The following is a 16,993-nucleotide window of genomic DNA, read 5'->3' on the forward strand; positions in this document are numbered from 1 at the left end:
ACGGGACGGTGCCACACAGTGCCGACGTCACAATCGATTTTTTGCGTGGTACGTTCGAAAATCGCATGATCAACCGAAACGGCGATGTCAACTGACCGCCTCGCAGCTGCGTTTTGGACCCCTTTGGACTATTTTTTGTAGCTTGCCGTGAAGTGTTACGCCAACCACCCAGAGACGATTTACGACCTAAGGTATGAAATTAAAGTCGCCATCAGAGCCTTACCATCGATCTTAAAACGCAAATCTTTCGTGACCCACCCCATAAATTTGGGTTATTAATAGACCTAACAGTTGTCAAACCTCTTCATATTCGTTCTCCAGTTCGAAATTTTAATTCAAAATTAAAGTAGTATTTCCAAATATTTTCAATAGTTTATTGTTGTAACTTTTGAAAAAAAAATTACATCTTCAATTTTTTTAAACAAAAGGATACAATTTTTGTAACCTTGCAGAGGGTATTATAATTTTGGTCAAGTGTGCAACGCAGTGAAGGAGATATATTCAACCCTATAATGTATATATATTCTTGATCAGGATCACCTCCAGAGTTGATATGAGCATGTCCGATTGTCTGGCCGGGATCGGCCGACTATATCCTATTGCTGGCCTATAACTGATTGATCGGAAATGGTATAACTTTTGTGTTTTTATTTAATATTCAAACGCATATGTACATATATTAGTAACGAAAAGCAGAAAGTAGGCTGTGAACATGACGTTTCACACGTTATACTGTGTGTGTGTGGCAGAGCTCGGGCAGAGAAGTTTCCTATGACCGCGGGAAACGGCCGTTCCGACCATTGCTTTAGAGTTAGAGAGTGAAGATTTTAAATAAAAAAAATTTTTGGCAAAATAATACGACCCATCGAATTTTTTAAAAGGATATTTTTGGTCAGTTCATAACGGTCATAACGATCAAACAAAAAAAAAATGTTTCGATCTTTTAATAACAAAACGAAATGTTAGATAAAACGAAGCCATATGGTCGCGAAACGGAGTTCGCCGGATTGGCTAGTTTATTACATAGGTTTTATTTATTTTGTTGAGTTGTATTTTGTTGATGTTGACTAGGTATTTGATTTAATTATATTATTATAAAGGTTAACGATTGTGGAGTGAACTTAAGAGGGACTCTTCCAGTTCTACTTCAGTTTATGTATGTATATGAGTTTGTCACATTGTATTGAGATTGTGTTGTAGTATTTTTAATCGTAGATTGTTCACGCAGTGTAATTATAATTGGAAAGTGGCTTAAAGATAGATCGAGACAGGATTTTAGTTCTATAATTATCTTGGGTACATTTTTATACCCGGTACTCGTAGAGTACAAGAGTATGTTGTAGTCGTCCCGCACTAAAGTGATTGCACACTTAGAACTTTAAACTTTAAATGGCATTTTCAGGATTGTCTATCAATTTAAGGATCGGGAAACCCGAAGCAAACCTTTCGTCCTACCGACCAATAAGTTTGTTACCAACGCTCTCCAAAATACTTGAACGAGTGTTTTTAAGCAGAGCACTGCCAGTATTTGACGAGGCTGGACTGATCCCTGACCACCAGTTTGGCTTCAGGCGGCGACACGGTACGCCAGAGCAGTGCCATCGGGTAGTGCAGTGCATCCTGGACGCGTTTGAAACCAAGAAGTACTGCATGGCCGTCATGCTGGACGTGAAGCAGGCGTTTGACCGAGTCTGGCATCCCGGTCTTCTATATAAATTAAAGACTGGCCTACCCCGACCATACTTCCAGTTCCTAAAGTCGTTCTTGGAAGACCGTAAATTTGCTGTTAGATGTGGCGAGGCCATCTCCGGTATTAGAGAAGCTCACGCTGGTGTACCCCAAGGCAGCGTTCTTGGCCCGTTGATGTACAATGCTTACACGGCCGACCTCCCTGTTCTTCAGAGGCCTGACCTGCTCGCAGCAACCTATGCAGACGACACCGCCTTCCTTACCACCGCCGATAGCGCATTGGGGGCAGCCGATACGATGCAATTGCAGCTTGACTTGCTCAGCGACTGGCAAAAGCGATGGAACATTGCCGTCAATAATGAGAAGTCCACTGCCTCCACATTTTCTCTCTGCAAAGGCAACTGCCCTCCAGTTAACCTTAACGGCTCTCCAATCCCACAGGTAGACAATCCCAGGTACCTGGGATTCACCCTAGACAGAAGGCTCACCTGGAAGCCCCATCTGATTAAGAAGAGGAAACAGGCTATTCAAAGACTTCGATCCTTCAACTGGCTTATGGGTAGGAGATCGAAGCTGAGAACTTCCACTAAACTCCTCATTTACAAGGCAATAATACGCCCTATCTGGACGTACGGCATACAGATCTGGGGAACTGCGAGCAAGACGAATGTCCGAACTATGCAAGCTTTCGAAAATAGAGTCCTTCGAATCGCCACTGGGGCCCACGTCTATCATGACAATCGCACCATCCACGAGGTTCTCAATTTCCCTTGGGTCAAGGACGAGATACAAAGAAGCAGCGCACGTTACATGCAGAGGCTTCATAATCACCCGAACCGGTTGGCCAGCTCCCTGCTGGACAGCAGCGAGCAACCCAGAAGACTTAAAAGGACACACCCGCTGGACCTCCCCTTACTACTCTAATTTTTTTTTCTACCATATTAATATTTAAAAATATCTATACGTGAAGTTTACGTGATAAAATTTAATGGTTGTCCCTAATGGACAGTTTTAAATAAACATTACCCTGCTATTACAAAAAAAAAAAAAAAAAAATTTAAGGATTTTATTTTTTTTGGTTTAGTTAAATAAAGGATTTTTTATATGAAAGGCACTAAAAGTTTTTTTATTTTCTGTGATATTATTTAAGCTATCTTAATTTTAAATAAAAAAGAGCGTATTCCGTGACACTAAAAATATATTTCATTCAATTATTTTAGTATTAAGCCGTATCTGGTCATACTTTTTTATGAAATTTATAATGGGACTCCTGTTAAAGATGTGATCAAACTTTCGAAGGAAACTAACGAAGGAAACACAATGAAGGAAAATCCTATGGCGAAATAGCCAAAATAATGGAACTAAGCCGATATTCAACAATATTTAAGTTTATACAATAAGTTTGACAAATGCACCTAGATCAGGACGGCCGAGAGCTTTGACAGAGCGCGAACGAAGCCAAGTGATCCGTAAAGTGAAGGTGGATCCGAAAAACACCTCTTCGCAGATTGCCATGACTGTGCGAAGGACCCTGCACGAAGCCAATTACTACAGTCGTGCAGCTAGGAGGAAGCACTTCATCTCTGAGGTGATTAAAAAAAAACGCTTAACCTATGCTAAGAACTTTTTGGGCAAAAAAAGCTAATTCTGGGACCAAGTTTTGTTTTCAGACGAAAGCAAGTTCAACATTTTCCGATACGATGGCCGTGAACATTTGTGGAGAAAGCCAAACAAGGAATGGAAAAAAATAATTTGGCACCAACTTTAAAACACGGCGGCGGAGAAGTCATGGTGTGGGGATGCATGTCATCTGCGGGTGTTGGGGAGTTGGTATTTGTTGAAGGCATAATGGATAAGGTTTATTACCCTAATATATTGAAGGAAAACCTTACAAAAAGTGCCTCAAACCTTCAAATTCCAGATCCGTTTTCAGTTATGCACGGCAACGACCGAAAGCATTCCGCCACGGATTTGCATATGTATATCGAGTATAGAAACATTAGAAAACATGAAATTACTACTAACAAGAAAGGAAAGTTAACTTCGGGCGGAGCCAAAGTTGATATACCCTTGCAGTTAAACCCGGATATCGTATATAGTTTGCCGGTCCTTATGAGAATATCATAATAACGCCAAGTAATTACAATAAAATATCTAAAAAAAAGAAGTACCAACCAAGTGGAATCCTGTAATATGTCCTTTAAGGATATTCGATACATCATTTGAAATGTACTGCGCCACAGCACATAAATATGTTAACCGTTTTTTAATAGCCCACCAGGTTTAGAAGTTATTCGCATTCAATTTTTTTTTTTTTTTAATTTTTATAAGTTTTATTTTCAATTTGTATAATAAAAATTGAATCATAATTTTTATTTTTAGTTTTTATTGTAAAAATTAAAAATGATCAAGAATATATAGTAACATATCAACAAAATTTCTTTAAGTGTATATCAGATAATTTTGTAAACCAAAGCAGAAGGCTTTTGTATTGAAATTCGTAACCCAGCTGCAAATAGCCCCATTCCAATTTTTGTAAAAACATAAACATTTAATTATTCCAATTCGGCTGAAAACAGCCTCATTTCAGATTTCCAATTTCTAACAGTCACTTCAGATTGAAAACCAAAACATTATTTGGGTAAACAGAAATCCCGACTCAAATCTATCTCACTCCTTTTAAGTGAATTAAAACTAAACAGCTCAAACCATTCTTAAATGGGAACCCACTTCACAGGAAATTTCACATTTTCTTGTCACCTCGATTAATTGAGACCCAAAGCCTTCCATGTCATCTGACAAGTAAAAGTAAAAGGTTCCGACTCAATCTATTCTCTTCAGAAAACAAAGGCTCTCAGAGAGAAAAGCTTCTGATCTGCAAAAAGCTTCAGCAAGGGTAGCTATAAAAAGGACTTAGAGCACCAAAGATAAGTTAGTTTTGAAATTCTAACATTCTAAGCAGTTGTTCTGAAATTCTAAGCAGTTTTAAAGAATCACACTGTATCAAAACCGGAACTCATACAAAAATAAATTTTTTCAAACTATTTTTAAGAAGATATTTAATTATATATACTTTATAGGGTGGGAGAAGTCTCCTTCACTGAGTTGCATACTTTTAACCAAAAACACTACCAACCAAATACTAAGTTACAAGTTATATACAAATTAGCCAAGACTTTTGTGTCACGACAAAAGTACCATTTCATTTAAAATTAAAATTAAATTGAATAGCGATAGAAAAAAGAAAAAATTAAAAGTGCCTATAAAAAATCGTTTATTTATCCAAATATAAAAAAAAAATTGTTAAAATGCAGAACAAGCCTATGAACATCAATTAAATTAAAAAACTGCAAGTGTGCCATCACTTTAGTGCGGGACTGTATGTAACATAGAAAACGAATCATCTTCGTTCCCATAAAGTATATAAAAGATGTATTTTTATACCCTTGCAGAAGATATTATAATTTTGGTCAAAAGTGTGCAACGCAGTGAACCATATAAAGTATCTCCGACCATATAAAGTATATTTTCTTGATCAGGATTACCTCCTGAATTGATTTGAGCATGTCCGTCCGTCTGTCTGTTTCTACGCAAACTAGTCTCTCAGTTTTAAAGCTATCTACTTGAAACTTTGCACACACCCTTCTTTCTTTTGCACGCAGTATATAAGTCGGAACGTCCGAGATCGCCCGACTATATCCTATAGCTGCCATATAACTGATTGATCGGAAATGGTATAACTTTTGTGTTTTTAAAGTTAGAGTTCAAATTTTACAAGAGAGCTATGTTTGGCAAAATAATACAACATGCCGAATTTCATAAGGATCGGCCGACTATATTGTAATATGCACATATGTAGAAACATGTAGCGAGGTAACACTGTACTTCGTTGGGCACACTGGCAGCGCAGCGCTCGCCAAACTTATGTATTTAGACTTAGAGAATTCTTTATCTTTCGAATTAAAGTCAGAAATAAAACAGTAATCAAAGAGCACAGACGTGCGAATATAATTGACTCATTTCTGGGCGATCTGGTTGATTATCTGGCGACCCTTTACAATATCTTATAGCTGCTATATAACTGAACGATCGGAAATGGTTTTTGGTCAAAATACCAACTTTTGTATTTTTGAAGATAGAAGCTTGTTACTTTGTTTTAGCTTTATTTTTTATAAATTGGTTATATTATGATATTTTCATAAGGATCGGACAATTTTATCCGATGTTTGCGATATATATCCGGTTTTAACTGCAAGGGTATATCAACTTCGGCTCCGGCCGAAGCTAGCTTCCCTTTCTTGTTTTACTTACAATACTTATCCTAGAACCGCATCTTATGTTTAGTCTTGGTCTTTTGTGTTGTTGGGGGTGGGGACGGACGGCAATAGACAGTAGAGATAATTTTTTTGGTACAATTGAAGTTATTTTACCTACTGTGTTTTCTAGTATGTGGTTTGTTTTTTTACTGTCTATTTCCTCGATCTTTTTTCCTTTCACTACTGTGGCTGTGCCATAATAATCTATGAACTTTGTTGTAAGAATGGTTAGGTAATATATATATATCAAAGAACGTTTTGTCAATACGGATTTTTCAATACGTTTTTTGTCAATAGCATGTAGGAACGGTAGCCTCACACATTTCCTACTCCCGCACAACACAATTTACTCATATCACGCGCCAAAACACCATCTCACATGGTGCCTGACGAAGGTGGTACTCGAGCCCAGTGATTGAAAGCGGAAACATAGTGACTTAGCGAATAGATAGTGACATATAGAAATCTTAACAAAAAAGCACAGCCCAATTCTTTCTAAATATATAGTTCCGGGATCTGGATTTCCACCTCCGTCAAAGCCGAGCCGAGGTGACTCTTGAGGATGGCAATCTCTTTGGGATGGAAGGTCACCGTAAAGGAGCACAAGAGAGACTTCTATAAGCAAGTCAACATAGCCAATACTTCGGCTGAACTTAACTGAGAGACACTACGCGGCACTGAAACCGCATGCAAAACAAGAAATTCACCCTACAACGAGAACAAAAGAAGCTGCAGAGAACAAAAGGAAGAACAAACATATAGGATATTGTCGGCTTATTCTTATGAAATTTTTTTAATGGAATCACATTACCAAACAAAAAAAATACAAAAGTTCTATTATTTCTGATTAATTACTCATATTTAAGCTATAGCATACAGTCGTCCTATCCCGGCCTTTCCAACCTATAAACTGCTTGCAAAGGAAAGAACAATGTACAAAAAGATTGTTAGGCTCTAAAACATATATACTATTTATATAAACGCAGGTGTTGATCCTAATTAAGAATATATATGTATACCTTATAGCAGGGGGATCACAATGTGGGAGCCGATAAAAGAAAAAAGTCTTGAAAGTTTTTGAAAACAAGAACCTTTTGTTTAAAAAAACTTTTGGGAGTTCTGCGAGCCAAGAGAGACTGAGATAGCCAAGTATATAAATTTGTAAGGTAAACTTTTATGATCCAGTAAAAACGTTTAATATAATTTTCTTTCTCATACTTACCAATGACTACATTTGGAACCAAAGCTTGTGTTCCAAAATAAGTAAAAGGGCCACTTTCAAACATTAACGCTTCCTTTCCAATTGTGACCTCCACTCGACCTTCCAAAATAAGTACAAAGAAATCGACGGCTTTTCCCTGCGTGAATATATAAAGACTTGGGTCTTCTTTACATTTTCCCTTTGTTTTAATATTGTGAAAAACGTCTTGATTGAGAAGTCTTCGTAAGATAGGCTCCGAAATTACATCCTTTTTAAACGCGTCCACAGCTAAGTTTAATTATTAAGGTTAATACAAATTAAAATTTATAATATTTATTTCGCTTTACCAGTGCTTAAGTATTGAAATGTAGCCAATGTCAATTGAGGTGATATTCGTACTGCTTGGACTTCACGACGTTCAGCGAACGCCGAAAAATCTGCCTTTTTGTAACGATTGCGTCTGGTTTTTGTACGATTATCAACAAAAACGTCGGTTTCATCAACAATTTCTGCTTGAATTAATTCTTCAATTACATCTTCTAAAGTTACCAAACCGACAGTTTCATAAAACGGATCGCCATCTCCTTCATTATTAACGCGATGCACAAAAGCTATGTGACCTATAGTTCCTTCTTTGAATTGGTTAAACATAATATCTAAAGTGTAGTCTTCAAACACAAAGTGCACTGGATTTTGATAAAATTCACAAAGAGTTTTTAGTGGTGTGTTATCATCTGTATCAACAAAAGCCAAATCTTTAATGTAAAGTAACGTTACAATGTTTTTTCGGTCGCCATCAAATACGGGAATACGGGAATACCCAGAATTCATAATATCAGATACAGTTTCAAAATCTAGAATTGCATCTAACGAAAGCATAAAAGCATCATTTATATGTGTCATTACGTCTGCAACGGTTTTTTTTCGTAACTCTAAAGCTCCAGATATGATGTTGACCTCATTTTTATCAAGATCATTTACATCGTTGGTAACCTACATAAAATAAAATAAAAATAAAAATAAACGGTTATAATTCATGCATTTTTAATAAGAGTAAGTTGCTTACTTACTCTAACAAGTTCTTTTAAACGTTCTCTGTTATAAACATTTCCGATTTCTTCACCTAATAACTTGTCGAGAATTCGAGAAACTGGATATGAAAGTGGTGCTGTTATGGCCATAACAGTTTTTGTTATTAATATGGTCTTTGCCCCAATAGCCAAACCATGCCTTGAACAAACGGCCTGAAATAAGTAGTACCATAAGTTAAAATTTATTTTTGAATTATTTTTATAATTATAATATTATTATATTTTATTGCTTAATTATACAATGGCATAAACGAGAAAAAAACCATCTTCTGCATCAACCGATAACCGTTTCAGATATTTTTATATACTTGCAGAGGGTAAGTTTTGATCGTAAGTTTGATACGCATTTATGCAGTCATCTCCGACGCTTTAAAGTATGTATATTCTTGATCAGGATCACCTCCTGAGTTGATATGAGCATGTCTGTCTGTCCGTCTGTCTGTTTCTACGCAAACTAGTCTCTCAGTTTTAAAGCTATCGACTTGAAACTTTGCACCCACCGTTCTTTCTTTTGCACGCAGTATATAAGTCGGAACTGCCGAGAGCGGCCTACTGTATTCTATGGATGCCATATAACTGATTGATCGGAAATGCAGCAACTTTGTGTTTTTTAAGTTAGAGAGTTCGGATTTTCATTGAGTGCTATTTTTGGCAAAATAATACGACAAGCCATCACATCACACTACATCATAAGGATTGGCCGACTATATCCTATAGCTGCCATATAACTGAACGATCGGAAATGGTATTTGTTAAGAACACTTTGTTTTAGCTTTATTGTAATAAATTGGTTATATCATGATATTCTCATAAGGATCGACCAACTATATCTGATGTTTCCGGTTTTAAATGCAAGGGTATATCAAACATCGGCTCCGCCCGAAGTTAGCTTTCCTTTCTTGCTTAATTAATTTTTTATGAGAAATTACTGGAATTGGGAATAGTGACTAACGTGTCGGATGAAAAAATGACGGATGGGCTCCCTTGAAATTTTTTTTTACCGGTCATATTTTTAAGTTTTTTTTACAATTAAAGATAGAGCTTAAAGATACGTAAATAAAGAAAAATGTCGAAGTCTTAAGCAGGATTCGAACCTTCGAAATGTGTACACAGAGAATGTACTCTATGCATTAGACTACCACCCTGGTTCGATCGGTGCTGAACAAAATCTTTGATTAAAATTTCATTGATTAAAAATGTCACGGAGGACATATCGGACAATTGCTCATTTGCACTGATGAATTCGGACGGCGAATTGTTCTCAATTCTAGGCCTTTGGGGTGGCCAGAGATATGAGCGGCTGCGTTAATGTTGGCAGAGCAGGCTAAAGCGCATCACAAACAGCGAATTTCTTACGCTTAGGGGACTCATTTAGCAGCTGAAGTCCGCTAAACTGAATGCCAAGCGCGCAGAGCTGATTATTGATTTTTCAAAGACCAGTGAACGACCTCATTTGTCCTGAATAGCACATTTATCGCAACAATAATGGAGACCAGACCTACGGGAATTGGCATCCAAAACTGATGCAGTGAACCCGGCAGTCTTGGCGTGTACAACGTTTTCACATAGCCATCAATGGATGGTAGGCACTATCCAAATAGAGACAAAGCGGAAGCTTTGAAAAGAGTTATTGGAGTAGGCAAAGGAAAATGCAGAAATTGAGATAAGAACAGAAAAAAGAAAAACAAGAGTTGCAACACAAAAAAGAGGAAAAATCAGAGCTGAGCTATGCTTGGATCAAAACTAAACAAATTATTTTTAATCGCCTCCAAATATACCACAGCATACGAGAAGAGATACTGTTTTGGTTGTATTGAGTGAAAAGTTTTTTTTACTTGAAATCTTCAGTTGGTAAACCACGGTTTACAGAAATTTTTTTTATAAAAACGCCGTGCGCACAAAAAATTAAAGAAATAAAGTTTTTGAGAAGCTGCAAAACACTAAATATTTTTTATTGATGGACCTAGAGAATGTCTTCTTTCATTTCTTATTAAAAAAAAGCAGCAAAAAGTATACAGCGTTTATCGAAAAGCGAATGTCTATTTCAGTGTGAGTAAAAGAAAGTGTGTAAAAGAAAGGAATTAGCGAAATGGAAGGGCACACTATTACTCCGGAGCGCTAGTAAAATTGCACTGACTTGTTTTGGGAAAAGCGTTATAACTTCAACAATTTTCATAATTTCCTAATGAATTTGGTCTCGTTTTATTCAGAATAATATATGACAATCAATCATTGCTGCTCGCAGCAACCTATGCAGACGACACCGCCTTCCTTACCACCGCCGATAGCGCCATGGGGGCAGCCGAAACGATGCAATTGCAGCTTGACTTGCTCAGCGACTGGCAAAAGCGATGGAACATTGCCGTCAATAATGAGAGGTCCACTGCCACCACATTTTCTCTCTGCAAAGGCAACTGCCCTCCAGTTAACCTTAACGGCTCTCCAATCCCACAGGAAGACAATCCCAAGTACCTGGGATTCACCCTAGACAGGAGGCTCATCTGGAAGCGCCATCTGATTAAGAAGAGGAAACAGGCTGATCAAAGACTTCGATCCTTCTACTGGCTCATGGGTAGGAGATAGAAGCTGAGAACTTCCACTAAATTCCTCATTTACAAGGCCATAAAACGCCCAATCTGGACGTACGGCATACAGCTCTGGGGCACTGCGAGCAAGACGAATGTCCGAACTATACTAGCTTTCGAAAATAGAGCCCTTCGATTCGCCACTGAGGCCCACGTCTATCATGACAATCGCACCATCCACGAGGTTCTCAATTTCCCTTGGGTCAAGGACGAGATACAAAGAAGCAGCGCACGTTACATGCAGAAACTTCATAATCACCCGAACCTGTTGGCCAGCTCCCTGCTGGACAACAGCGAGCAGCCCAGAAGACTAAAAAGGACACACCCGCTGGAACTCCCCTTACTACTCTAATTTATTTCTACCATATTAATATTTAAAATTATCTATAAGTGAAGTTTATGTGATAACATTTAATGGTTGTCCCTAAAGAACAGTTTTAAATAAACGTTACCCTGCTATTACAAAAAAAAATATATTGATATGTGTCAAAAATGATACCATTTTTTTAGAAATTGTACCGAAAAAATGGCGTCAAAATCTGAAAAACACGACAAAAATTCAAAAATATCAGTTTCTTGCGTAAAAATTGTATCCTTTTTGTTGAAACAAATGCAAGATCTATTTTTTTTTTCAAAAGCGTCTAAATAAAAGCGTCTATTAAAAAACGTCTAAAATTTTAAATTCGGTTTAAAATTACGCGCTTAGGAATTTTTAGGAGCAAAGAAGTCCCGAAAACCCGTTTTTTCTAAATAAATCAGGATTTTGAGGGTGTTAGAAAAATTTCAAACACAGTTTTATACTATACTCGACCTAATGAACAATTCCTACTAGGTCTCTTCAAAAGTTCCAAATCACTGTCGCACTGTGTAATAGGCGCGCTGAAAGAGCGTGCTCGAGAGCTCAAGGAGCTAAATGAAACTCGCGCTCGCTATGAGGGTGTTGGCGGCGCCCTCGATACACCTACAAGGACGTACACCCTCATTCCCAACCTTAGGAGGTGGGTGCTTCGAATCCACGGGCAGGTTGACTTTTTCCTGACCCAGGTCTTGAGTGGACATGGCGGCTTCCGGCAATACCTGAAGCGTTTCGGTCACGCGGAAGAGGACTGGTGCCCGGAGTGCAGGAGATCTACCGTCGAGGATGTCAAGCACGTAGTCTTCGAGTGCCGCCGGTTTGCACGTGAGCGCCACCGACTGGAGACGACGGCGGGCCGTCCAGGAAACCGTGTGGAGGTAATGATGGAGAATCAGATGCTCTGAGACGAAGTAGCATCTTTTGCTGCCGCGATAATGCAGAGGCTCAGGAGCATGGTTTTGTTAATTATTGTTACCGAGATAAATAAAGCAAAGTATATAAAAACGGGTTCCCACTCCCATTGCTCTCGTTCCTCCTTTGTTGTTGGATTGCTCTTTTCTATGGAAAATGCAAAGACATATTTAGTGTGACTCTCAGCCTAGGCAAAGGGCAATTACAATAACAATTTTTCGTGTTTTCCTTATTAACTAATCGACTTGAAGCGATGAATTTCTTCGCAAAAGAAGCTGTGCATTATTTGTCACTGTATAATAATAAAAACAAGAAAGAAAAGCTAACTTCGGGCGGAGCCGAAGTTGATATACCCTTGCAGTTAAAACCGGATATATATCGCAAACAACGGATATAGTCGGCCGATCCTTATGAAATTTGGTAGGTTGGATTAACTGGCCAAAAATAGAATCTGTATTAAGTTCCAGCTTTCTATCTTCAAAAACACGAAAGTTAGGTCATTTCCGATCGTTCAGTTATATGGCAGCTATAGGATATAGTCGGCTGATCCTTATAAAATTTGGCATGTCGTAATGTTTTGCCAAAAATAGCTCTCATGTCAAATATGAACTCTCTAACTCTAAAAACACCAAAGTTATACCATTCCCAATCAATCAGTTATATGGCAGCTATAGGATAGAGTCGGCCGATTTCGGTCGTTCCGACTTATATACTGCGTGCAAAGGAAAGAAGGGTGTGTGCAAAGTTTCAAGTTGATAGCTTTCAAACTGAGAGACTAGTTTGCGTAAAAACAGACAGACAGACGGACAGACAGACGGACAGTCAGACGGACAGTCAGACGGACAGACGGACATGCTCATATCAACTCAGGAGGTGATCCTGATCAAGAATATATATACTTTATAGGGTCGGAGATGTCTCATTCACTGCGTTGCACACTTTTGACCAAAATTATAATACCCTCTGCAAGGGTATAAAAATAGTAACCTTAAGCTGTAGTAAAAAATGAAGGACCTTAATTGCTAACTCAATTTAAAATGCATTTTTTTATTATAAGGATATTTATTTTAAACCAGTGGTCGGCACCCAATACATTGATATCATTTTAATGCAGTAGTATTAGTAACGAATTGCAGAAAGTAGGGTGAGAGCATGTTTCATACGACGTTTCATACGTTTTACACTGTGGGTGAGCGCAGAGCTCGGGCAGAGAAATTTCCTATGCCCGTAGAATAGGGCCCGGCCGACCACTGTTTTCAACCCTTTGTGAATGTTACAATAAAATTTTTCTCCGTGTATTGACATGAATTGCAAAATTGCAAATATTCTCGCATCAATGTATTGGTGTTTTTTTTTTGTATGGAAGTTTGCTCTACGTATGCAGAGCTTGGGGCCCCCTGGTTTAAAGTTATTTCGTTACAGTTTCTAGTTATATATTCATAAGCTGTATAGAACGGTTAAAAAAAATATTTTTTAAGGTCGAGAGAGAATCTTGTGCAAATTTAATTACCTGCGGTGTAATTTCCCCAAAGAGGACGATTGCCAATGTTGAAAATATAACAGCAAAGAGTCCAGAGGTCAAGCCATCCAGCAGAATCGTAAAGGTTGAGTTAACCAACACATTACCCAAGAGAATACTGCACAAGAGATAATTACCTTGGTCACGAACAGGTGCGATTTTCGAAGCATATTTCTTTTCTTTGTCGGTACCAGTGTTTCGCAGTATCTAAATTATTATTTTAAAGATTAAAATCTAGTTATTTTAAACTAAAAAGTACCTTTAATTCTGTGCGGTCCATAGCCATCAAGCCCAAGTTAAGGCCAGAAAATAAAGCTGAGAAGCAAAGACACGTTACAATTATAATTATTGCAATCCAAACTGGTAATAAAGGTTCATGAGTTTTAATTTTCATCCATTCTGCATTTCCTTGATGAGCAAAGGGTACGGTAGATTCAGCAGTGCTGTGCTATAAAAAAAAAATAAAGTCTAGTGTGAGTAACAACAAGAAAGGAAAGCAAACTTCGGGCAGAGCCGAAGTTGATATACCCTTTCCGTTAAAACCGGTTATATATCGCATACATCGGATATAGTTGGCCGATCCTTAAGAGAATATTATAATATAACCAAAAATTACAATAGAATTTTTAAAAACAAAGTCCAAATCTTCTATCTTCTATGGCAGCTATAAGATATAGTATAAGGTAGGTCGGATTATTTTTTTTTTTTTTTGTAATAGCAGGGTAATGTTTATTTAAAACTGTCCATTAGGGACAACCATTAAATGTTATCGCATAAACTTCACTTATAGATAATTTTAAATATTAATATGGTAGAAATAAATTAGAGTCGTAAGGGGAGGTCCAGCGGGTGTGTCCTTTTTAGTCTTCTGGGCTGCTCGCTGTTGTCCAGCAGGGAGCTGGCCAACAGGTTCGGGTGATTATGAAGTTTCTGCATGTAACGTGCGCTGCTTCTTTGTATCTCGTCCTTGACCCAAGGGAAATTGAGAACCTCGTGGATGGTGCGATTGTCATGATAGACGTGGGCCCCAGTGGCGATTCGAAGGACTCTATTTTCGAAAGCTTGCATAGTTCGGACATTCGTCTTGCTCGCAGTTCCCCAGATCTGTATGCCGTACGTCCAGATAGGGCGTATTATTGCCTTGTAAATGAGGAGTTTAGTGGAAGTTCTCAGCTTCGATCTCCTACCCATAAGCCAGTTGAAGGATCGAAGTCTTTGAATAGCCTGTTTCCTCTTCTTAATCAGATGGGGCTTCCAGGTGAGCCTTCTGTCTAGGGTGAATCCCAGGTACCTGGGATTGTCTACCTGTGGGATTGGAGAGCCGTTAAGGTTAACTGGAGGGCAGTTGCCTTTGCAGAGAGAAAATGTGGAGGCAGTGGACTTCTCATTATTGACGGCAATGTTCCATCGCTTTTGCCAGTCGCTGAGCAAGTCAAGCTGCAATTGCATCGTATCGGCTGCCCCCAATGCGCTATCGGCGGTGGTAAGGAAGGCGGTGTCGTCTGCATAGGTTGCTGCGAGCAGGTCAGGCCTCTGAAGAACAGGGAGGTCGGCCGTGTAAGCATTGTACATCAACGGGCCAAGAACGCTGCCTTGGGGTACACCAGCGTGAGCTTCTCTAATACCGGAGATGGCCTCGCCACATCTAACAGCAAATTTACGGTCTTCCAAGAACGACTTTAGGAACTGGAAGTATGGTCGGGGTAGGCCAGTCTTTAATTTATATAGAAGACCGGGATGCCAGACTCGGTCAAACGCCTGCTTCACGTCCAGCATGACGGCCATGCAGTACTTCTTGGTTTCAAACGCGTCCAGGATGCACTGCACTACCCGATGGCACTGCTCCGGCGTACCGTGTCGCCGCCTGAAGCCAAACTGGTGGTCAGGGATCAGTCCAGCCTCGTCAAATACTGGCAGTGCTCTGGAGAGCATTGGTAACAAACTTATTGGTCGGTAGGACGAAAGGTCGGATATAGTCGGCCGATCCTTATGAAATTTGGTAGGTTGGATTAACTGACTAAAAATAGAATCTGTATTAAGTTCCAGCTTTCTATCTTTAAAAACACGAAAGTTGGTATTTTTACCAAATATCATTTCCGATCGTTCTTTTATATGGCAGCTATAAGATATAGTCGGTCGATCCTTATGAAATTTGGCATGTCCAATTATTTTGCCAAAAAAATGTTATTGTTATATTGTTATGTTATATTTGTTTGTGAGTTTTAAAAAACTCTCTAACTCTAAAAACACCAAAGTTATACCATTTCCAATCAATCAGTTTTATGGCAGCTTATATGACTTATACATTGTGCAGCGTGCAAAGGAAAGAAGGGTGGGAAACAGACAGACGGACATGCTTATCAACTCAGGAGGTGATCCTGATCAAGAATATATTTACTTTATAACGTCGAAGGATGTCTCTTTCACTGCGTTGTACACTTTTGACCAAAATTAAAATACCCTATTATATACCCTATTATTATATACACTATTATAATATATAATAGGGTATAAAATTTTTTAAGTACATACTTTAGTAATACTGTATATAAAAAAAAAAAAAAAATTTTTAATTTTTTGGAAAATTTGTGATGGCAAATTTTGCAATTGCATTGTTCCAGTTCAATTTATATTTCCAATAATTTATAAAGTCGAATATCGCACAAAACCGTGTTTGAAATATTTGTAACACCCTTAAAATCTTAATTTATTAAAAAAAAAAAAATGTTTCTCGGAACTTTTTTGCGCATAAAAATTTCTAAGCGCGTAATACTTTAAGTGTGGGTAAAAAATATGATTATTAACTTATCAACAGCCTGGTTTTCTGTGCACACTGAGTTTTTATTATAAGTTTGTTGTAAAATCATAAATTTTTCCCTTAAGTTAAGGGCCTTACATTTGGAAGTATAGTACATAATTATTACATAACATAACTAGATAACTATATACTATAACCCATACAAACGGGGTAAAATTTTGAACGCGTGGATTTCGAAGACATTAACACAGTGGTGCTCATCATCCCATTGCTCTCGCTGCTCATTTGTTTTTGCAAATGCTCATGTATACGGAGTTGTGTGAGACTGCCCACGCCATAAGGTTCGTTGCTCACTCCATAAGCTTCGTTGGTCCCAGCATAAGCAAAGGGCAATTACAACAACAATTTTTCGGGTTTTTCCTATTTTCGTGCAGAACATTTTCTTTTAAGAAGCTCCGCATTATTTGTCATGGTATAATAATAAGCTGTTGTAAAATGGAGGGATTTTTTTAATGGCTATAATAAAATGTATTTTTTATTATATTGCTTTTTTTTGAGCCCCTTGTG

At 38.1% G+C, this 16,993-nt stretch overlaps 1 protein-coding gene across 2 annotated transcripts in view; it reads right to left on the reverse strand.

Moving 5' to 3' along the window:
* uex (metal transporter uex) overlaps positions 1-16,993 on the reverse strand; it is a 57,271-nt gene that overhangs the window by 16,741 nt on the left and 23,537 nt on the right. For both annotated transcript variants that reach the window (XM_043213924.2, XM_070276671.1), the window contains 5 exons: positions 13,928-14,116; positions 13,660-13,875; positions 8,277-8,450; positions 7,554-8,199; positions 7,228-7,494 (listed from right to left, as the gene is read on the reverse strand). In XM_043213924.2, coding sequence (XP_043069859.1) covers positions 7,228-7,494; positions 7,554-8,199; positions 8,277-8,450; positions 13,660-13,875; positions 13,928-14,116 — 1,492 coding nt within the window. The remainder of the gene's footprint in view (positions 1-7,227; positions 7,495-7,553; positions 8,200-8,276; positions 8,451-13,659; positions 13,876-13,927; positions 14,117-16,993) is intronic.

The sequence above is a fragment of the Drosophila bipectinata genome, chromosome 2L (assembly GCF_030179905.1).
Source record: "Drosophila bipectinata strain 14024-0381.07 chromosome 2L, DbipHiC1v2, whole genome shotgun sequence".
NCBI lineage: Eukaryota > Metazoa > Arthropoda > Insecta > Diptera > Drosophilidae > Drosophila > Drosophila bipectinata.